Genomic DNA, 23,628 nt, shown 5'->3' with positions numbered 1-23,628 from the left:
GATCTATACTATCCGAATGTCAACCTAATTCAAATGCATCATTTGTTTCCACTGCCGATGGTACTGCCATGGAAATAGAGGGTGTTGGAATTTTTAAAAATGATTTGTCAAAACATAACAACTTTTATATTCCGAAAATAAGACTTATACCAAAACTTCATCTTAATCTACTTTCTGTTTCTCAAATCTCGAATCATGGATGTGATGTCATTTTCTCATCAAGTAAATGTTGGGTGCAGGATCGCCAGTCCGGGAAATTGATTGGGGAAGGTTCTAGGCAAGGAGATCTCTATTATATGGATTTCCTTTGTATTCCAAAGGAATCATTTTGCAACACTGCCCAAACAAAAGACATACGGACTTGGCATCATAGACTTGGGCATCCAAATATAAGAAAATTAAATTTTGTACCTATTACTAAGAATCTTTGTAACGATAATTTTGAATGCAAAGAATGTTTACTTGGTAAAATGACAGTCTTGCCTTATGGTCAAAGAACTTTTTACTCCTCAATGCTTTTTGAATTAGTTCATTCGGATGTATGGGGTCCTGCTCCTGTAGCCTCTAAAGGCGGATTCTCCTACTATGTTGTGTTTATTGATGACTTCACTAGATATTGTTGGATTTACTTTCTTAAGTATAAATCAGATGTATTTGCAACCTTCAAAACATTCCATAACATGATTAAAAATCAATTTGAAAGTAAACTCAAAATTCTCAGAACTGACTCTGGAGGAGAATACTTGTCAAATGAGTTTAAACAATTTTTAGAAAATGAAGGAATTTTACATCAAAGATCATGTCCTAGAACCCCGCAACAAAATGGAATTTCAGAAAGGAAACACAGACATATTATGGAAACTACAAGAACTCTTCTTATTGCTAAAAATGTTCCAAAAAATCTTTGGGCTGAAGCTGCATTAACCTCAGTATGTCTTATAAATAGGATGCCTTCCAAAACTTTATCTAATGAAATTCCTTTTGAATTTTTTTTCAAATATCAACCTGACTATCAAAGACTGAGAATCTTTGGTTGCAAATGTTATGTTTTGAATGATAAAGGAGATAAACTATCTTCTAAAGCTATTTCCTGTGCGTTCATTGGTTATTCAGAAACACAAAAAGGATTTAAATGTTATGATACCAAAAATGATAAACTTCTCATTTCAAGGAATGTTAATTTTGTTGAAAATGAAAGTGGATTTGAAGAAAACATGTCGGAAGACATAAACTCTGATTATTCTTTCTTGTTCAAACTATTGTCTAATGATGAAAATATTTATGTAGAACCTCTTATTGAAAATAGAACAATAGTTGAACCAATAGTATACACTAGAAGAAATCGAAATGCATTCAATGAAGGTGTAAATCAAAGTAATCATGAAGCATTAGAAATTCCTTCAGAACAAACCACTATTCGTAGATCAGAACGAACCTCAAGAATCCCAAATAAATTTGTCTTATGATTTATTCTCTCCTAAACATAGAGCATGTCTTATAGCTATCCACTCATATTTTGAACCCTCATGTTACAATGAAGCAAAAAATTTACCTGAATGGATAAAAGCTATGCACATAGAATTAGAAGCTCTTAAAGATGCTAATACTTGCGAAATTCTGGATTTACCTATAGGAAAAAAGACAATAGGTTGTAGATGGGTTTTTAAAGTAAAAACCAAAAGTGATGGATCCTTGGAAAGGCATAAAGCCAGATTAGTTGTCAAAGGATATTCTTAAGAATACAGAGTAGATTACGAAGAAACTTTTGCTCCTGTTGCCAGGATGACCACTGTTCGAATGCTTGTAGCTATTTCAGCTATTAAAAATTGGAATATATTTCAAATGGATGTTAAAAATGCATTTTTAAATGAGAATTTCAACGAGGAAGTATATATGGATATTCCACCTGGATTAATAATTCCTTCAGGTAAAGTGCTTAAATTAAAAAAGGCATTATATGGCCTCAAACAAACACCTAAAGCTTGGTTTGATACTTTTAACAATGTTATTACAAGGTATGGTTTTAAACCATGCTATACTGATACAACTTTGTTTATCAAGAACTCTTCTGCTGGTATTATAATTTTACTTTTATATGTTGATGATATGTTAATTACAGGTAGTGACAAGGAGGGAATCAAGAAAGTAAAACAGTTTTTGAAAAATTCTTTTGAAATGACAGATCTTGGGTTTCTAACATACTTTCTTGGTGTAGAAGTTTCATACGCTAACCGATGATACATATTGTCACAAACAAAGTTTGCTTCAGATATTATTGACAGGTCAAGACTTTTAGATGATAAAGTTGTTGATACTCCAGAGATTGTTGGAATGAAAATGCGAGCGATGATGGAGTTCCTTTGGACAATCCAACTCCCTTCAGACAGCTAGTGGGATTTCTTATGTATTTAAGTATTACAAGACCAGACATAGCTCATGCTGTACATATAGCCAGTCAATTTCAACATGCTCCAACATCAGCTCATATGAGTGCAATCATGAGAATTATTAAATACATCAGAGGCACTATAAATAAGGGAGTCTTTCTGTCCTCTTCTTCCTCCTTAGATCTTATTGCATATTCTGATGCTGATTGGGGAGGAGATCCAAATAACAGGCGCTCAACAACTGTTTTTTGTATATTTCTAGGTGAATCTTTGATTTCATGGAGGTGCAAAAAACAACAAAAGGTGTCATTATCATCTACAGAAGCTGAATATAGAGCAATGACAACTACTACTATGGAAGTCGTGTGGCTCAAACAACTGATTTCAGATATGGGGATTCACCTTCAGAATCCTACAAGATTGTGCTGTGACAATAAGAGTTCGATATACATTGCTCGAAATCATACATTTCATGAAAGAACTAAGCATATAGAGATGGATTGTCATTTTGTTCGTGAAGAATATTTGAAGAAGACTATTGATCTTCCCTATGTGACATCAGAATATCAACTTGCTGACTTCTTCACCAAGGCACTATGCTCACCAAGATTCAACTTTTTACTTGACAAACTTTCGGTGATTTCACCATAAGTTTGAGGGAGACTGTTAGAAAATGACATATATATGTATATACTTGAATATGAATATATATATATATATATACATACTTTTCGTAATACAAGAGTATATATATGTATATATATATATATGTATATAACTATATATTTAAAGTATATACTTATATTCTTGTAATACTTTTTTATTTATTTATTTTTGTAATTTTATTTCTTTCTTATTTTTTTGTCTTTTTGTCAAACAGTCATAATTGACTAGAGCTGTTGGACTGTCAAAACAGCCAACAGCCTTTTTGTCAGGTTCTCTCAAACAGTCAAAATGTTGACTGTTTGAATAGAGTTGTTGGGCTACTCCCAACGGCTCTAATTAGAGCTGTTGGGAGTAGCCCAACAGCTATCCCAACAACTATTTTAATAGCTCCTCTCATGTAACCTCTCTATAAATAAGGGCATGCTGCCCATTGTAATTTTAATACAAAGGTAGAGGGTTTTACCTCTTACATATTCAGATTCAAGTGCATTTATGCACTATTCTTATGTGGAGCATTTTGTATGCTATTTTGGTTTACCATATTGGGTGAATGTATGTTTTGTCAAGTTGTTTATAGACTTGATTGTGTGTAAGACTCTTTACACCTATTTCATTCCTTTTTGTTTGATATTACCTATTTGAACTTCTTTATTGCTATCGTTTGTTCAATCTCCTCCACGCATCTATTTCTACATATTCAAATGTATTCTTGCTGAGTTGCTTCCTCCCTGTTTATTCCTTGCTGCTTGTCTAAAAATATATTTAAAGTTTTTTTTTGCTAATTGTCTGAAAATACATTTAACGTGGGAAAAGTCTTCTCTCACATCAATATCAGGTAGGGGCTTCACCCCCTGCCTGTTCGCATAATCGCTAGGTAGGGGACAAGTCTCTACCTCCTTGCATGCTCGACAGACAGGGACGAAGTCCCGTTCGTTGTTGACAGGCAAGGGCTTTGCCCCTGCCTCTCTTCTACTTTGTCAGGCAGGGGGGCAACCCTGCCTGCCCTCACTTTCTGAGGGCAGGGGTGGAACCCCCTGCTTCCTCGTAGTTTGTCGACAGCAGGGGCTCGCAACCCCTGCCCCTGCTTCTTGCGCTTATAGCAGGTGCGCAATGATACTATGCCCCTGCCTTTGGTTCCTTCACGTCAGGTCAACGACAATTCCTCTGACCTTCTATTTTTGGTGTTAGCTTGCTAAGACTGTCGCTTTTGCTGCTCGTACGACGGATCCCGCTCGCACTCCGCGACCCGAGTCGTCAATCGCTTACACCCACAGACGTCAACAAGCTCGCAACTCCCCAAGGTAGTGAAAGATTGCACGGAGGACTTGGGCAATTGAATTGAGTTCAATTAACTAAAAAGGACAATTATATATATATATATATATATATATATATATATATATATATATATATATATATATATATATATATATATATATATATATATATATATATATACACGAGTACACATTTAACTCAAGGACGCTGTTTCACGATCCTTGTCCTTTACTTTCTGTCATGTCTTTAGTTTGCCGTCGCGCTTTGCGCTTAGGATTCGCTTATGCATTCCTGCTTTCAGTCCTTCTTTTGCCGTCATGCTTTGCGCCCTGGCTCTCTCTTTTGCAAATGTTTCGTTACTGCCTTGCCATTGCAGATGTCGCTTAGGTTTTCGCTCATTGCATGTACTATAAAGGCATCCTCATGGAGGATGCAAGAGGCATTTACCACTCTCCCTCTTGCGACAAGATTTTAGTCGAGAGTTTAACGATACATCCTCGTCTATGGAGAGGGATCCCTAGCAGGGATCTTGTCTTTTCGAGTGAGCAGTCTTGCAAAGTAGACTTGAGAATTTAGGGAGCTGCGCAAAAGCATCAAAGACTGCCCAAATCGAAGTATTTCGAAGGATGTTGGTTGGTGTTGTTCGTCTATCCAACATATCTCGGGTAACCCCGAATTGGGGCTTAAGCAAACTTCTTAGTGGGGGTTCTATTCAGAAACTCGTATCCCGTTCATCAAGGCCGGTATCGAGTCATGCGAGGCATGTAGATACCACGATAGCGGATGAGATTATAGAAAATCGCATGCCAAATGTTGGCACAAGTTGTTGGTTGTTTCAAAAGATAAAGAATGTTAAAAGTAAAGTTTGAGAAACATTATATCTTTGCGAAACACTTTTGTTGAGACTCCTATTGAGGAGCTATACCCCTTTCATCCTAAAGTACTCATACTCGTGCACTACACGCTAGTACTACGATGATCGAATGAGACGGTCGTGCGATCTCGAACAATGCTAAATGCACAATGTTGTAAACACATAAAAATGGGATTGCCTTCACAGGTAAGATGCTCATTTGGTCAAAAGACTAGAGCATATAGAATGAGTCGTCAGTTAATTTACTCCTGACGCATTTATTCGCCCTTGTGTTTCTGTCAAGGGAGAGGATGGATCGGTACAAAACTCCAATGGACAGGTTGTTAACAACCATCCCACGGTTAAAGATCCAGCCTCCCCAGTCATTGGAGTTAGAGGAAGGGACTACCAGACATTATCCTAGGTGGTAGATCCCATGGACTTCTGCAGAAGTTGGATGCATCCGTTGCCAAGTACATGCCTTTGAGGAATCCTCTTTCGGCTAAAGTCGTCCCCTTAGGAGCGGACTCAACTAGCTATTCGGGTTATTGAAAATACATAGAATAACAGACGCTCAAACTAGTCTCAGTTGTTTCTACGTTTTGTTTGCGCGTACCCGCATGACAGTAATATCGAAATATAAAGTTTGTTCACACTGGTGGATGAGTCATAAGACTTGCTAGTTGCGTGGTAGTTCACAGCTTACGATCAAATGAATCGTCATGTTGTGTTTAACAGTTGCACTGCTTATCTGTTTTGAACTGCTTACCTGTTTCACTGTTGATCTACTTTAAACTGGTTAGCATGCTGAATTAAATGCTCTTAATTCAGTTTCCTGTAGTCTTTCTTGTGCACCTACTAGCTTTTCGCGAAATAACCCATTCTATGAGTACAGTTGATGATTAGGTACAACACAGGCGATGACGCGATTGCAAGATGACTTCCAGACTTCCTTTTCTTGCTCTTAGCTCGCGTCCTGGTTGTTTTTGGGTTTTGTTACGGATTTTTCTTGGGATATCCGAATTTTGTACTATTTGGGAACTTCTTTAAATGAAAGTGGCTTTTCCAAGTGTTTTGCAAGTATCATGTGTAGTGAGTTTTGATTCTTTTAGCTAACGTGCCCAAAGTTGCCAGCTTGCCTTTCTAAATTCAACAAAAGAATTATCTTCCGTTGATTACATAAACAAACTCTGAAAGAAAAAAGATTTTCTTCTAGTCTCTTGCTTGTTTTCTGAAAGGTTCGCAAGTTTGAATTTTTGGGGCGTTACATTAGAGCTGGATGCCAATCTACCAATATTCTTTTTTTGGTGACTTGAATTTACAGAAGCACCCCTTATCTATTCTTAACAATTTTGTTTCCTTAGACTTAGGCAGAATGGCAGGTGGACCCCTACTGATTGAATTCATTCATCAATTCAAACAAGCTATGTTTTACATAATCATGTTAGTCATATATTATGAGCAAAGTGAATAATCTAAAGGTTGAAGCATATGAAGCTTGAGGAATCCTAATGTAAATGTTGTTTAACCCCTAATCTTACTCCTCAACCTTAAAAGGGTGAGACATAATCGTGGAAATAATTGAATTCTGTAAACGTGGAAGTGCTCTTCTTCAGATCTACATGTTCAGTGAAACTTTCCCATTTGTTCCCTAAGCAAGAAAAGCGTGATCTTTTTTTTTTTCAATAAGAGAAGGGCATGATCTTGAAATGATAACTCATAATTTGGTGATATCCTTTTCCGTCAAGCATACACACCCTTGAGAGCTCCCAAAGTCAATCTCATAAGAAAACTTGATTGAAGATGCAACCGACTTCATGGAAAGGGTCCTATGGATGCTTGATCAATATCAAAAGACTTGCTTCACATGCTTAAACATCTCATCAAAGAAGCATCCACTAAAAAAATTGTAGTTCTTGTATCATCCTCTAAATTTCTGGATATAGCTTCTCTTCTTGAATTCTTATTGTACATTTATGACTTGCATATATTAGGCATCCACTGCATTGATGCAGTTTGCTCGAAAGTTTGTAAATATGATTTTTGTTTTCACGATCCTCAATATAATCCATGTTTTTGCATCTAGGTCGAGGCTGAAATTCAGAAGCAACGCTCTGTACAGGCAGCGATCTTCCGACACCTTTTCCTGCGTGATGCTACAAATCCATTCCTTATATTGATGGTAAAGTTGTCGCTGCTGCTGCTTTATGTTTGCAATCACCTCATTTATTGCAGCCTTTTTCTACTTAGGTACGTCGTAGCAATCTAATTGCCGACACTTTGCGGCAATTGTCTACTTCACATCCTGATGATTTTAAGAAGCCCTTGAAGGTACATATTATTGTTCTGCTACGTAGTGTTCAGTTATCGGTTTTATCACATGATGCATTCTGTTTACTATAGAAAAACATCTGCTTCACACGAGATGTTTTCTGTGTTAATTACACTTTCGTTATATAATGTTCATTATGGAACATGCTTACCTTTGCAGGCAGCTAGTTCCCTCAGGCCTTCATATTCTAAGTTAGGAGCATTGGATTATATAGACCTGACATTGTGACCTAAAATAAAAACTGATAACTGTGATTTTGAGATCAGTTGCTGCAAATATGACTGCATTTCAGAATGAAAGTGAAAACTAGCTAAAACATGGTTCACGGATTAACATCAAATCCTGCACTGTAGACTCGATAAGTTTGTTACTAGACAAGCCCATATTTCTTACCTCTTTTCTATATGTTGTTGTTTAATGTGTTAGCATGATCAAGTGATTTCATAACTGCAAGCACAAATAAAGCTACTTTATTTGAATTATGTGTCATGAGTCTTGTATATATAGGAATGGAGAACCATCTATGAAGATCCCATTGATATGTCTCAAGAATAGTTTAGCTGCCTTCTAGGTGACTCTTCCTTGGAGAATGCATTAACTGAAAACTTGATTTATAGCATATGCTATGCTTATATGTAAATGTTAGATATTGAAGCTTGCCTAATGGCGTTTGGAACTTTCTGGCTCGTCAAGAAGTGAAGGACCTCTTTTTTCCCTTAGTCATGTGTTTAAGTGCAAAAGAATCTTTATGAGCTTATAATTCCCTGTGCCACTATAATGTAGAAGATCATACATGTAATGACCCCAACTTATACCCCTTAAAAATGCAATTTTTTTTTTTTGAAACCATTACGGAAATCTTCTCAAGGACCCGAGACCTTTATAGTTCCACGCACAATTGAATAACCAAACAAACCACCAGGGATCTTACATTTATCATCCACATCATAACAAGCCAAATTTAATTAACTAAGTAAGAAATAGTCTCGAGACAATTGCATAAGAAAAATTAGAGTGCATAAACAATTTAAATGTAAAGAAAAGCAGAGCCACACTGCCCATCTGTGAATCTCTCTAGCAAACATATAGCACTCGTAGCTCTCACAAAAGCGGGTCACTTCACTGATCTTTTGCGGCTGCGAAAAACCACAAAAGTAGGGTGTCAGAAATCTGAGGAATTCTGCGTACGAATCACTCTAATGAAATAAATGAGCATAAAGAATACAGATAAGAATTCATGCAATAATTTATAGGAAATGCATTTATGACAAATTCATAATTCAATTAAGCATTCATGCAATAGGAAACAATTATTAAGCATGAGAGAATATTTAATAAATAACAGAGACCACAAATTAAGCAATACAATAATTTAACATGCATTAGAGAACAACATCATGCATTCACCAACATGTAACAATTAAAGGAACAAGTAAATATGCATGATCTAATGCATAGCAGGAATATGCACGACTTTAGTGTAATGCATGAGTAAATGATTATCTTTTATTATTTTTTTTTCATATGCATGTCTCTATTAAATACGCACAATTTAAGTTCTTTTTTTAATTACCGTTGCCCGCGGATACACCAAACAGGTAAATTTTTTCGAGGTCAAGTAGGGTTTCCAGGGTAACTTAACATATAAGTTGTATTTTATTATTGAGTTTCAAACTTAGCCCTTGACCGAATCACCTTCGGAACATTAGACCTCCACATCTAATGTCAGGATACTAAGGACCTCCACATCAAATAGTGTTACTTTCTTGGTATACCAAAACAATAACTGTCTCTACATACCACCCCTAGGTAAAGTGACAAACTCTTCTTAAAACCTTGGTCAGGGGAAAGAACCTCAATATCGGGTTCAGGGGTAATCAATAAAGCACACAGAGATTTTTTATCCTCGTGGTCCCCCAAAACCGAAACTCTAAGATTCTCATTCTTTCGACGAGAGATCTCAGAACGTATATTACACTATTCTTTTATTTTTATTTGATTATTATTATCCCATTTCTTTAATTGGCAATTCAGCATGCAAAAGTTGCTCGCATATTCCCCTGCGAAAACCATCACGGGACCACTGCCCGCGGAAAAACATAGAACAGTGCAAAAAAAATTTAATGTGATTTTTTGTGATGCATTTAAAATAAGTAAAAGTGGAGCAATACCAAAGCTCAAGGCTCACCAGGCCTATGATGATTCATTTCGATCATCGATGCATCATATGCAAAAACCATAACAACGTGCAATGATGTCAACATACCTCCAAATGCACATTCATATATACCAATCCAACCAATTAACAATGTGCATGAAATATGACATTCATATGCATGTGTTCGCTATTTAATTTCATGTGCTTTTATGAAACTATTCCATAAACATGCATTCATTCATGTATCAATTCAATTTGGACAAGTGAGCACTCATGCATTTAGGTACATGTGCAACACACATCCATTTCATGTATGCACGTGCACTTGAAACAAACTTCATAAAGCATAACAATTAAGCATGTCACATCAGTTTAAACATATGAAACTTTTCTTTCATCACATGTATTAAAACCAACATACATGTATATGACCAAGAGCTGGAAATTTAACATGCATACCAATGTCTAATTCTATATTTAAATAACATGAACTGTTACATAAATTTTTATTTTCTTGCAATTGGGTTATCCAGCCTAGTCGACCTCATTGACTAGCGTTCAACCCTGACCCAACTGAACCCAAACAGGTCATCCACCTGTCAAAACAAGTCTTCTTTTAATTTTTTTAAAACTTTGTTTTCAAAAGAATTATATTTCATACATCAATTTTTTTTTTCTGTGTGAAAACAGGCCAGCACTCATGATAAAAAATTTTGTAACACACCCAGGCCAGCACCCACATTTTTTTTTTCTGAATATACGTGACCCAGCCGACCCAGTCGGCTGGGTCTGGCACGCAGCCACACCCACCCAGCCGACCCTGTTGTCTGGAGCTGACTGCACATGGCTCAACCGACTGCAGGTCGGCTGGGGCTCAACAGGTTTTAACACTTTTTTTTTTTAAAAACAGGCCAGCATCTGGCAGGGTAAAAACATTTGTAAAAACAGGCCAGATTGGCATAATTTGCGTACAATAACAGTTATCATGCGAGTATCAGAATGGGCCCGTACGAAGCCTTGTACGGGAAGCCTTGTCGATCACCTGTTTACTGGGACGAGGTTGGTGAACGAACGCAGGATTCACCAATAGTGCTACAACACTATACTCAACAAGTGCAGATGATCAGGGAACGTCTGTGTTCCGCGCAAAGTCAGCAGAAGTGTTATGCTGATCATCAACGTCGAGAGCTCGTTTTGTCAACAGGAGATATAGTTTTTGTTACGGTATCTCCTACAAAAACCGTTTTTCGGTTCGGGAAGAAGGGAAAGTTAAGTTCCTGATTTGTAGGATCATTTAAGATCCTGGATCGGATCGGTGAGGCGGCTTACCGTGTTGCGCTGCCTCCTCAGTACGCTCATATCCACAACGTCTTCCACGTATCTATATTGAGAAGATATGTTCACAACAGATCGCACATCATTCATTACGATGATGTGGACATCCAAAAAGACTTGACGTTCGAGGAAAGACCTGTGGCAATCGTTGATCGTCGAGACCAAGTGCCCAGATTAAAAATGATTTCTCTTGTAAAAGTACGTTGGCAACACCATGAAATAAATGAATGTACATGGGAGCTTGAGTCAGATATTAGGAAAAAATACCCTGACTTGTATTTTGACCAATGAATGTAATGAAAAATTCGTGGATGAAATTATTTTAAGGAGGGTAGGATATAAAAACCTAAAAAAAAAGAGGCTTGAATTCGGATCGGATCCGGACCAGAACCCGACCCGGACTCAACCTGAGGCCACCGCCTCTCTCGTGCTTTCTAGAGACAGCGAGGCAGGGGAGGGGTTTCAAATAGAAACCCCCTTTCCCCTCTCGCTCTCTTATCTCTCTCTCTCTACCCGACCCCCCCTCTCCTCGCGTCTGCCGAGTAGCGGCCGCCCTTCCTTCGGCAGGCTCCTTTCTAGCGAGCTTCTTCCAGCAACCCTAGGTACTTTCCACTCGTTCTTCTTCTCCTTTTCCTTCTATCTCTCTCTCCCTCACTTCTCCGTTTGCACAGGGAGGGGTTGAGCCACCTCCCTGCCTCCCTCAATCGCAAGGGAGGGGCAAAGCCCCCTCCTTGCTGCCTTAAATTGCAGGGGAGGGGCAGAGCCCCCTCCCTGTGATGTGTTTTGCGGGGGAGGGGTCGAGCCCCTCCCTGCGTGCCGTATTTGGTGGGGGAGGGCTCGAGCCCCCTCCCTGCGTCTCCTTTTGGCAGGGGAGGGGTCGAGCCCTCTCTGTGTTCTCGACGGCCAAGGGAGGGGTCGAACCCCCTCCCTGCACCACCTTTAGCAGGGGAGGGGCCCAACCTCCTCCCTGCTCCCTTTTTCAGGCAGGGGAGGGGTCGAGCCCCCTCCCTGCACCCTCGTTGTTCAGGGGAGGGGCTGCGACCCTCCCTGCACCTTCCAGTGACAGGGAAGGGGCAGAGCCCCCTCCCTGTACCCCTATGTGCAAGGGAGGGGTTGTGCCCCTTCCCTGCGTACCCTTTGGCAGGGATGGGTCCAAGCCCCTCCCTGTGCACTCGTTTTGCAGGGGAGGGGCCGAGCCCCTCCCTGCACCCTCAGTTTGGTGGGGGAGGGGCCGAGCCTCCTCCCTGCGCCTTCTCCTTCTAGTAGGCAGGGGCGTCGCCCCTGCTTCCGCTAATTTCGGCAGGCAGGGGTGAAGCCCCTTGCCTCTCCCCTTTTTTTTGATCGACAGGCAGGGGCCTCACCCTTGCCTCCTTGCTCCTTCGGCAGGCATGGGTGAAGCCCCTTGCCTCCCTTGTTTTTGTTAGGGAGGGGCTTTACTCCTGCCTCTCTTCCACCTTGTCAGGCAGGGGCACAACCCCTGCCTACTCTCATTTTCGGAAGGCAGGGGCGCAACCCCTACCTCTGCCTAAACCGTCGACAGGCAGGGGTGCGACCCCCTGCCTCTCCGTTGTTTGCTGACAACAGGTCAGCAGGGGCTCGCGGCTCCTGCCCCTGCTTCTTTCACGTTTAGCAGGTTCGTAAGGGCATGATGCCCCTGCTTCTTTCACGTCAGGACAACAACGCCCTTGTCGTCTCAACCTTTCTGATTGAGATAGCATGTTGACGTCTTGCTTTTGCAGCTCGTATGACAGATCCCGCTCGTGCGTCGCGACCCGACCCGTTAATCGCTTATACCCGCAGAGGCCAACAATCTCTCAACTCTCCAAGGTAGGGGAAGATTGCACGAAGGACTTGGACAATTGAATTGATTTCAATTAACAAAAAAAGATAATTAAATAAATATATACAACAACAACAACAACAACAAGAACGCGGTTTCACGGTCCTTGTTATTTACTTTTTGTCATGTCTTTACTTTGTCGTCGCGCTTTGCGCTCAGGCTCCTGCTTTTGCAAATGTTTCGTTACTGCCTTGCCATTGCAGATGACGCTCAGGTTTTCGGTCATTGCATGTGCTATAAAGGCATCCTCGCTGAGGATGCAAGGGGCATTTACCGCTCTCCCTCTTGCGATTAGAGTTGAGTCGGGGGCTTAATGATACATCCTCATCTAAGGAGAGAGATCCTTAGTAGGGATCTTGGCTTTTCGAGTGAGCAGTCCTGCAAAGTAGATTTGAGAATTTAGGGAGCTGCGCAAAAGCATCAAAGACTTCCCAAATCGAAGTATTTGGAAGGATGTGATTGGCTGGTTCTGTTCATCTATCCGACATATCCTGGGTAACCCCGAATTGGGGCTTGTGCGAACTTCTTAGCGGGGGTTTTTGTTGAGAAACCCGTATCCCATCTATCGAGGCCTCTATCGAGTCATGCAAGGCATGTAGATACCACGATAGTGGATGAGATTATAAAAAATCGCATGTCAAATGTTGGTACAAGTTGTTGACTGTTTCAAAAGATAAAGAATGTCAAAAGTAAAGTTTGAGAAACATTACATCTTTGTGAAACACTTTTATTGAGGCTCCTATTGAGGAACTATACTCCTTTCATCCTAGAGTACTTGTAGTCGTGCACTGCGATGATCGGATAGACGAACAGAACCAACCAATCACATCATTTCAAATACTACGATGATTGGATGTGACAGTCGTGCGACCTTGAACAGTACTAAATGCACAATATTGTAAACACATAAAAATGGGATCACCTTCACAGGTAAGATGCTCATTTGGTTAAAAGACCAGAGCATATAGAATGAGTCGTCGGTTAATTTACCCTTGACGCACTCATTCGCTTCTTATATATATATATATAATCATCAAAATTTGGGTTAAAATTTTGGGGCGTTACAACTATATTATGTATATATAACCATAATTAATAATGTAATTTAGGTTGCCCACTAGGGGCATTTTGGTTATTTTGTACATATTAGAAAATAGGTTTTTCTTTATTCTTTTTCTTTTAATTTTTTATATTTTATCTCATTATGTAAAGGCATTCTTGTAAAATACCTTTTTATAGTCATTGGGAGTACTCCCAACGGTTATAAATATAACCGTTGGGAGCCTTCCAACATCTATTTGGAGGCTTCCTCTTGGCCTCTTCTTATCTATAAATAAGGGCTTAAGGCCCTATGTATTTGTAAGCTTCTTTGAAGCTCTTTGATGAATAAATTCATTATTTTTAAGTGTTGTCTCTCTTTTGATATTATATGCACTCTTGTGCTTGTGTAAGCCTTAGTGCTTTTTGGATTATCTCATAGTGGACTCGTGTATGTGCACTTTATGATTGCGTTCTTCGTAAGCCCTTAGTAGTTTTTGTGCTTTAGACGATTTGTGGGTGTGATTTTTGCGTTTTGAGTGAGGTGTGTAAAGACTCCTTGTTTCATTACATTAACACCTCAAACTTACGGTGAGAACATTGAAAGTTTGTGAAGAAAAAGAAAATGAGGTAGAGGAAGAGTTTTGGTAAAAAAGTCTATAATCTGGAATTCAGACGGAACATATGGTAAATCAATCGTCCCCTTCAAGTGTTCTTCCCGAATGTATTGACAATCTATTTCGATATGCTTTGTTCGTTCATGAAATGTATAATTATTGGTTATATATATGACACTCTTGTTATCACGACATAACTTTGAAGGTTGTGAAACATCAACTCCCATATCTGTAAGTAAGGACCTCAACCACATGACCTTGGTTGTTGTAGCCATCGCCCTATTCTCAAGATATAAGAGAATCACCTAAAAATACATAAAAACCCGTAATTGAGTGTCGGTTGTTGAGATCTCCTTTCCACTCATGTGAACTGAAGTGGGCGCACGTTGAAATTGACTTACAGTATGCTCTACCTGCAGAATATCTGGTCCAGTAATAGACAAGTACATCTCTAATAAGTTGCATATAAGGAGTTGGATCATCCAATAAAACTCCATCTTCAACGGTCATTTTGGCATTAGTCACTTCAGGAGTAGTATCTGATTTCTCATTTGTGATCCTCGAGCGTGTAACAATATCAACTGTAAACTTGATTTGTTACAAAATATATCCCCTTAGCGAATAAGCTACTTCAATACCTAAGAAATATCTAAAAAAATCACGGTCAGTCATATCAAAAGTTTTTTTAAGAATGATTTTAATTTCTTCGACTCCCTTCTTATCACTTTCACTGGTAATCATGTCATCAACATATATGATCAAAACAACATTCGCAGAACCTGTAGATCTTATAAAAAGAGTAGTCTTAGTATAACATTATTTAAATATAAAGTTTAACAGTCTTACTGAACCGATCATACCATGCTTTAGGAACTTGTTTAAGCCCATATAAAGCCTTAAGAAAGCGAAAAACCTTAGTTGTTTCAATATTTATACCAAGAGGAGTATCCATGTAGACTTTTTTATTCAAATTTTCATTCAGAAAAACATTCTTAACATCTAATTGAAATATAGGTCAATTTCTAACGGATGCTACGACAACTTAAGTGCTTACGATGGTTATAATTGCTACTAGGGCAAAGGTCTCGTCATAGTCTATACCATATCCCTGTGAATATCCTTTGCAACTAGCCTAACTTTGCATATTTTTAGGGATCCATCATTCTTTGTTTTGATTTTAAAAACCCCATGCATCCTATTATCTTCTTACCCTTGGGAAGATGTTGGCTTTATACAAGGCATCTAATTCTAAGTTCGTAGCCTCTACCCATTCTTTGATGTCTTTAGCTTCTTTATAATTGGATGACTTATAATATGAATGAATAGCTAGATGACATGCCCTATAATTTGAGGAAAAGGATTCATATGAAACAAACCTACTTGGGGTTTTAGAAATTCGTTCGAATCTTCTAAGACTAGGTTTCTCTATTTCAAGTGGTTGACTATATATCTCAAGGGCACATGAATGCTCCCCATTACCTCGTCTAGAATAATGCATAAGATTATGGGTAGGTTCTTCGCCAACACTAAATTCATCCCTTAGTTCAGTATTATTACTAACTTCATTATCATCTTTTTTACAATCATTAATCTCAATATTTGACTTAGGCAATAAGTCAAACAAGAAGGCATACTCAGATTCTTCCTTAAGTTTATTAAGATCAAATCTTTTTTCCTTTTAAAGAAAAGTGACATTCCTAGATACATAAAGATTGGTGTTTCTTAAATTATAGCATCAATAGCCTTTTTGGTTATCAACATATCCAAAGAAAACACATTCAATAACTTTGGGGGAGAGTTTATCATATTTTTCAAAAAATACAAAACATTTACGTCTGAAAAACCCTTAATCTTTTGAAATCGGGAATAATTTAAAAAGGTTTTCAATTTGGGGCTTATTTTTTAAGATTTAAAAAGCATTCTAGCAATCACATGCACAACAAGATGTCAATTAATGCAATCATATGCATGATCAATACAAGCAAGTCTACTATGAGATAACAAAGCCATACAACATTAAAGATGACCAAAACATATATAGAGATTCTCATATTCATTCTAAGGTTTCATCTACCTTTATTGGATTTGATTTGAAAATTTATTTTTATCGACTATCTCCATCTTCATGATGCATCAAAGATATTTCTTTTTGAATCCATCGTATCTTTAAAAACCTGTAGAAGAGAGAACAAAGCAACGGTCCCAACTACACAAAAGAAGGTATTCTAACTAAATAGTTATGAAGTTTCAAAACAAATATATATATATATATATATATATATATATATATATTAACGAGAATAACACTCAAGTAGAATTTTATAAACAAAGTTGCAATAATTTTTAGGCAATCATTAAGAAAGATAAAATGAGCATACCTCAAAGATAATTTTTTATGAAATCAATTTTAGACAATCATAAAGCCAAAATCAACTTATTTTTCAAGAAAACATAAATATTGGTCATAAGGGAATTTAATCACTAAATAATATGTCAATTATCAAGAAGAGATAAACAATCATATATTAATAATAGCATTTCAAAAAAAAAAGAAACCTCAAGAAAAGAGGAGTTAATTAAATTTATGCATACTACAATGTGAACAAAATAATCAATATAAAACATATATACAATATTTTTAATGCACATAATAATGAATCCCGCCTGTGTATAACTGTTTAGTTATACACTGCCGGTCCCAAGCCCGGATAAAGGAGGAGGGTTGCGGTAGGCCTGTGACAGCCAGCATAAAAACTTAGTCTTACCCTATGAATATGAACCAAGAAAGGTGTTTCTCTCAAGTACATTAGTATAATTAAAGATATGTATGAAGGAGTAGTAACCAATGTCCGCACTTGTGGAGGGGTGACAACCAATTTTCCTATAACGGTTGGGTTACATCAAGGATCTGCTTTAAGCCCTTTCCTATTTGCTATAGTGATGGATGAGCTTACGCGATCAATTCAAGAAAATGTGCCGTGGTGTATGTTGTTTGCCGATGATATTGTTTTGATTGATGAGTCTAGAGCTGGGGTTAATGCTAAGTTAGAATTATGGAGACAGACATTGGAAGCAAGAGGTTTTAAGTTGAGTAAGAGTAAGACAGAATACATGGAATGTCGATTTAGTAAGCAACGAAATAGAGATGGGAGTGTAGTGAAACTTGGTGAGCAAGAAATACCGGTGGATGATTCTTTCAAATATTTGGGATCTATCATTCAAAAGTATGGAGAAATTGATGGAGATGTAAATCATAGGATAAAGGTTGGGTGGATGAAATGGAAGAGTGCAACTGGAGTGTTGTGCGATCGTAGAATGCCATTGCGGTTGAAGGGAAAGTTTTATAGGACGACTATTAGGCCCGCTTTACTATATGGTACAAAATGTTGGGCTGCCAAGAGACATCATATTCAAAAAATGAGTGTAGCTGAGATGCGTATGCTGAGATGGATGTGTGGAAATACAATAAAAGATAAGATTCGGAACGAGGAGATACGTAAGAAGGTAGGCATTGCACCCATTGAAAATAAGATGAGAGAGAATCGTTTACGGTGGTTTGGACATATTCGACAAAGGCCTAATGATGCTCCAGTTAGAAGGATGGAGAAATGGGAAAATATATTAGTTAAAAGAGGTCGGGGTAGGCCTAGGAAGACATGGATGGAGGTGATAGGAAAGGATATGAATGCTTTGAACCTCACCGAGGACATGGCATTGGATAGAAATGAATGGAGGAGAAGGATTCATGTGGAAGACCCAGAATGATTTTCTTTGTTGGTTCATATCGCCGACCCCAATTGTTTTGGGATGAAGGCGTAGTTGTTGTTGTTGTTTTGTTGTTGAAAATAATGAATCAGAGCAATATCATAAATCACAACCCATTAGAATTCACTCACACAACCTAGAATGGGTTTACATACAAGGAACCAAATAACAATCTTTAATATATATATATATATATATATATATGTGTGTGTGTGTGTGTGTGTTATCAATGAAATGCATGAAATTTTATCAATAAACATTTTTCCATACAAGAAAAAAACTAGAAAAGTTTAGAAATTTCATGAAGATATTTTAAAAATCCCACAAATATCAAGAAATGATATTTTGCAAATAATCAGAAGCCACCAACAAAATCCTGATTCACATTTTGGAAAGAACCGTGGAAACGGGCCGTGATTGGCACGAGAAAATCCATGATGCAAATAAGCATGAAGAGATTTTAAAAATCCCACAAATATCAAGAAATGATATTTTGCAAATAAGCAGAAGTCACCAACAAAATCCTGATTCGCATTTTGGAAAGAATCATGGAAACGGGCCGTGATTGGCACGAGAAAATCCATGATGCGCTCTGGGCATACCGAACTACCATTCAGACTCCAACCAATGCTACTCCTTAAGAGCTGGTTTATGGGACAGAGGTAGTGTTACCTCTCCATGTTCAAAAGCTTGCTCTCAAATTTGCGTCACTCTTGGAATTGCCGCTTAATCAGTATCAGCAACAAAGGTTGGTACAACTTGACCTGCTGCATGAAAGAAGGCTCAAGGCAGCCGAAGATAAACATGATTATAAGCATCAAATATAATAATAGTGGCCAAATAAACAAATGAGTGATATAATACACTCAGAGAACCAGTAATCAAACTACCGTTAGTTAGAGCCGAACTATAGGCCAATAATCTAAATTGACAAAAAACGAGGTGCACACAATTCACCTCAACAAACATCTTTGGTTCAACAAAGACAACATGGATCCAGATGCCAATCAACTATCAATCAGATCCAAGATAAGTGACAACACGTCACTCATAACCCTCAAGAATCTAGACTAATAAGATGACATGAGGTGCACACATAACTCACCTCAACGGATAACCATCATCGAATAACAACAAAGCCAAAAAGAAATAAAATCTGTGATGGACAAAACAAAGGTCATAAGAAGGCAATACATATGAAAATCAATTTTCAAATAATAGTAACCAATTTGATGGAGATTTTCATTAAAGACACTTGAAGACTTGGATCCTTCCCATTGATTATTTTTTGTATTTTCAAACTTTCGGTATATCATGTTAAAATGTAAACTGCAATATATATATATATTATTTAATATTATTATATTTTTTTTTATTATTTTCTTTTTCTATTTTTTTATTTTCTTTTTTAGCATCTAGTTCAATAGAAACTAGATATTTTGATCCAGTCAAGTTCCTGTTGGAACTTGACTGTGCAAGTAGCTGTTGGACTGTAGTCCAACAGCTATAATAAATGCTGTTGGACTATAGTCCAATAGCTATAATAATAAATGTTGTTGGACTGTAGTCCAACAGCTATATTAAGAGACGTTGGAATCCAACGTCTCTTTTTGGAGAGCTCAAAATGAGCTCTCCTCTCTCTCCCATTTTTTTGTATATATAGGGGTGAACCCCTTCAATGTAAATTACCATGCTTCTTAAGCATTTTGTTCATGAATAAAGTATTATTTATTTTTCAAGTGTTCTTCCCTTTATACCCTTTTAAGGGTCATGCTTGTAGTGTCTCCAATAGACACTTGTTTGTGAGTTATTTGTGCATTTGTTGAAGACCACCATTTTATTACATGGTATCAAAGCTACGAAATCTTTAGATCTTGAAGTGCTTCCGCCTCGATTTCCGTGCCACATTTACAAAAGGTGTTTCATCACCTTGTTCTTGGCTCAAGAAGATTTGTCTGAAGAAAGGCGAACTTGTGCTACAAAAAATTTTTTGGTTTTGTATCCTCTCTTATTCCTTTGTCTACTCTTTTTCTTTTCTTTTTATTTTTCTCTCTCTCTCCTCCTATTTATTCCTCTCTTACCCTTGTAAAAGATGGATGACAATGATAAGATCACCATCATTCCTATGAAGCTAAATGATACTAACTATGTAATGTGGGCTTCGATTATGAAGCACCACATTTGGGGAAAAGGTTTATGGGGTATAGTGGATGGTTCCGATTTGGAACCTAAACTATCTCTTACCAAGAAAGAGGGTGATAAAGAGGTTCCTCTAACGGAAGAAAAGAAGAGTAAGGCGTTAGCCACTTATGAAAAGAAATGGAAAGAATGGAGGATAGGGCATGCAAAAATTATGTCATGGCTCATCAATAGCATAGACATTAAAAAATGCTCTAGTCTAGCTAAGTTTGAGCATCCCGATAAGGCTTGGGAATACCTCAAAAACATGTATTCTCTTAAAGATATTGCACATGTATGCAATTTACAAGATAAAGTTCGGACAATGACTCAAAAAGATAAAACTATTCGAGAATATTATAATGAGTTGTCCGAACTTTGGGAAGAGTTGGCTCTTCTTGAGCCCAAATGGCATTGTGCCGAAGACATCGAGCTTCGCCAAAAGCAACTCGATATGGAACATTTCTATCAATTTGTGAATGGTCTAAGGCCGGAGTTTGAATCCACCAAATCGGCCATTTTACATCGTGGAAAAATTCCTTCTATTGTTGATACTATAGAAGAGCTCACTATGGAGGAAAATAGACTTAGAAAAAGTACTCCAAAAGTTGATGATGACTCCGTTTTAGCTGTATCTAGACCGGGGAATCATACTCGTACTTACAAGCCGCCTCATTTTGGAAGGCAAAATGGCGACTTTGATAAAAGAAAAGTTATTTGTCATCATTGTCATGAACCGGGGCACTATAGGCCTCAATGTCCAAAGTTAAAAAGAAGAGAAGAAAAAAGAGTTGCATCTGTTGAATCTGAGTCAAAAGATCAAGATGCACCTGTGTCTATGGCTCAACTGATGGAAATCCTTCAACCTCTTCTCAAAGGGGTATCCTCCTCAACCGAAGCCTCAACTGGAGCGGCAGTTGCATCTTTCTCCGGTCCAGGTAACTTTCCTTGGCTTTTAGATTCTGGTGCTTCTTTTCATATGACCCCAAATGTTAATAGTCTATCCGAATGTCTTAAAAATAACTCAAGTGTGTCAAAGGTTTTTACAGCCGATGGCATATCTCTCGAAGTAAAAGGAATAGGATGTTTTGAAAATCTTCAAAAATCCAAAAGATTTTTTATCCCACAAGATAGATATATCCTTAAACTTAATTTGAATCTCTTATCTGTCTCGCAAATATCTGATTATGGATGTAATATCTCCTTCTCTTCTCATGGTTGTTGGGTACAGGATCGTCAGTCAGGGAAGCTGATTGGGGAAGGCCATAGAGAAGGAGGACTTTATTACATGGACTTTTTAGAATTACCCAAGAATGCATTTTGTTATAATATTCAGAAATTAGAATTGGATTTATGGCACAAAAGGCTTGGCCATCCTCATATGTTTAAAATTCAATATTTTTCAAGTTTGGAAAAATTTTGTAATTCTGAAAATTTTTCTTATAAAGACTGCATTCTTGGCAAAATGAAAAGGTTACCATTTCTTAGTAGAACTTTTGTTTCCTCACGACCACTTGAGTTAATACATTAGGATGTTTGGGGCCCTGCACCAATTATTTCCAAAGGTGGTTATACATATTATGTCATTTTTGTTGATGACTTTTCTAGACATACCTGGATTTATTTTCTTAAACATAAATCTGATGTCTTTGCTAACTTCCAAATATTTCATAAAATGGTTAAAAATAAGTTTCAAAATGATATTTCTGTTTTTCGCACTGATTCAGGGGGAGAATTTATGTCCAACGAATTCAAAGACTATCTCAATTTACATGGTATTACACATCAAAGATCATGTCCACACACTCCACAACAGAATGGCCTAGCCGAACGCAAACATCGGCACATTATGGAAACTACTAGGACATTGCTAATTGCAAATCAAGTTCCAAAAAGTTTTTGGGCTGAAGCAGTCCTAACTGCCACCTACCTCATTAATAGGATGCCATCTTCCTCATTAAAGAATACAACTCCAATAGAAAAGCTTGTTAATTTAACTTCAGATTATTCTAGATTAAGAGTCTTTGGATGCAAATGTTTTGTTTTCACCAACAGAAATGATAAACTCTCTCCTCGTGCAATCCCATGTCCCTTTTTAGGATATGCTGATAATAAAAAAGGCTACAGGTGTTTCGATTTTCAAAATGACAAATTATATGTGTCAAGAAATGTATCTTTTTTGGAAAAAGAAAGCTTCTTTGAATTTGAAAAATCCAAGGATGTCACTGAATACTCGTTTTTAATTAATCCAACTTCAAAATCCAATGAATGTGATGTTGGATGTGACCTTGACAAGGATCAAAGTCCTATTATTGTTGAAAATGATGATAATGAAGAGCAAATCCATAGGGATGTTAGTCTACAATATTCAAGACGTAGAGAGCAAAATCTTCCATGTACATTACAAAAATACTCTGAAGTCTCACCTAGAAGAACGTCTAGAATCTCTAAACCTCCAGAAAAATTTGTGTCTTATGAATCTTTTTCACCCACGTATAGGGCCGCCATTACATTAATACAATCATATGTTGAACCATCATCCTATTCTCAAGCAAAAAATCATATAGAATGGATAGAAGCCATAAAAATAGAATTGGATGCACTAGAAAAGGCCAATACTTGGACGATACAAGATATTCCTCCGGGTAAGAAACCTATAGGTTGTAGGTGGGTATACAAAGTCAAAACCAAAAGTGATGGGACCCTAGAAAGATATAAGGCCCGTTTAGTAGCAAAAAGATATGCCCAAGAGTATGGCATCGATTATGAAGAAACATTTGCTCCTGTGGCCCGTATGACCACTGTTAGAACTTTAATAGCCTTGGCCTCCATTAGAACATGACCTATCTTTCAATTAGATGTCAAAAATGCTTTCCTGAATGGGAATCTCGTTGAAGAAGTATACATGGAAGCCCCACCTGGTATTAGTATCCCTAAGGGTAAAGCTCTTCGTCTAGAAAAAGCTCTTTATAGTCTTAAACAGGCTCCAAAAGCCTGGTATGACTGATTTAGTCATGTTATGCTTGATATTGGTTTTCAACCTTGTTTAACTGACACTGCTTTGTTTGTTAAGAAATCTGATGCAGGCATCATTATTCTTCTTCTCTATGTGGACGATATGATCATCACCGGAGGCGACAAACAAGGAGTTGCAAATATCAAATCTCTTCTTAAAACTCAC

General features: G+C 37.7%; 1 protein-coding gene across 3 annotated transcripts in view; it reads left to right on the top strand.

Annotated features, from left to right (window-relative positions):
• Positions 1-23,628, top strand: part of LOC149834864 (uncharacterized) — a 254,912-nt gene that overhangs the window by 154,414 nt on the left and 76,870 nt on the right. For all 3 annotated transcript variants that reach the window (XM_090011592.1, XM_090011593.1, XM_090011591.1), the window contains 2 exons: positions 7,271-7,366; positions 7,435-7,515. In XM_090011592.1, coding sequence (XP_089867718.1) covers positions 7,271-7,366; positions 7,435-7,515 — 177 coding nt within the window. The remainder of the gene's footprint in view (positions 1-7,270; positions 7,367-7,434; positions 7,516-23,628) is intronic.

The sequence above is a fragment of the Nuphar pumila genome, chromosome 6, assembly GCF_984573655.1.
Source record: "Nuphar pumila chromosome 6, dmNupPumi1.hap1.1, whole genome shotgun sequence".
Taxonomy (NCBI): domain Eukaryota; kingdom Viridiplantae; phylum Streptophyta; class Magnoliopsida; order Nymphaeales; family Nymphaeaceae; genus Nuphar; species Nuphar pumila.
This window is presented reverse-complemented; position numbering and strand designations above follow the sequence as displayed.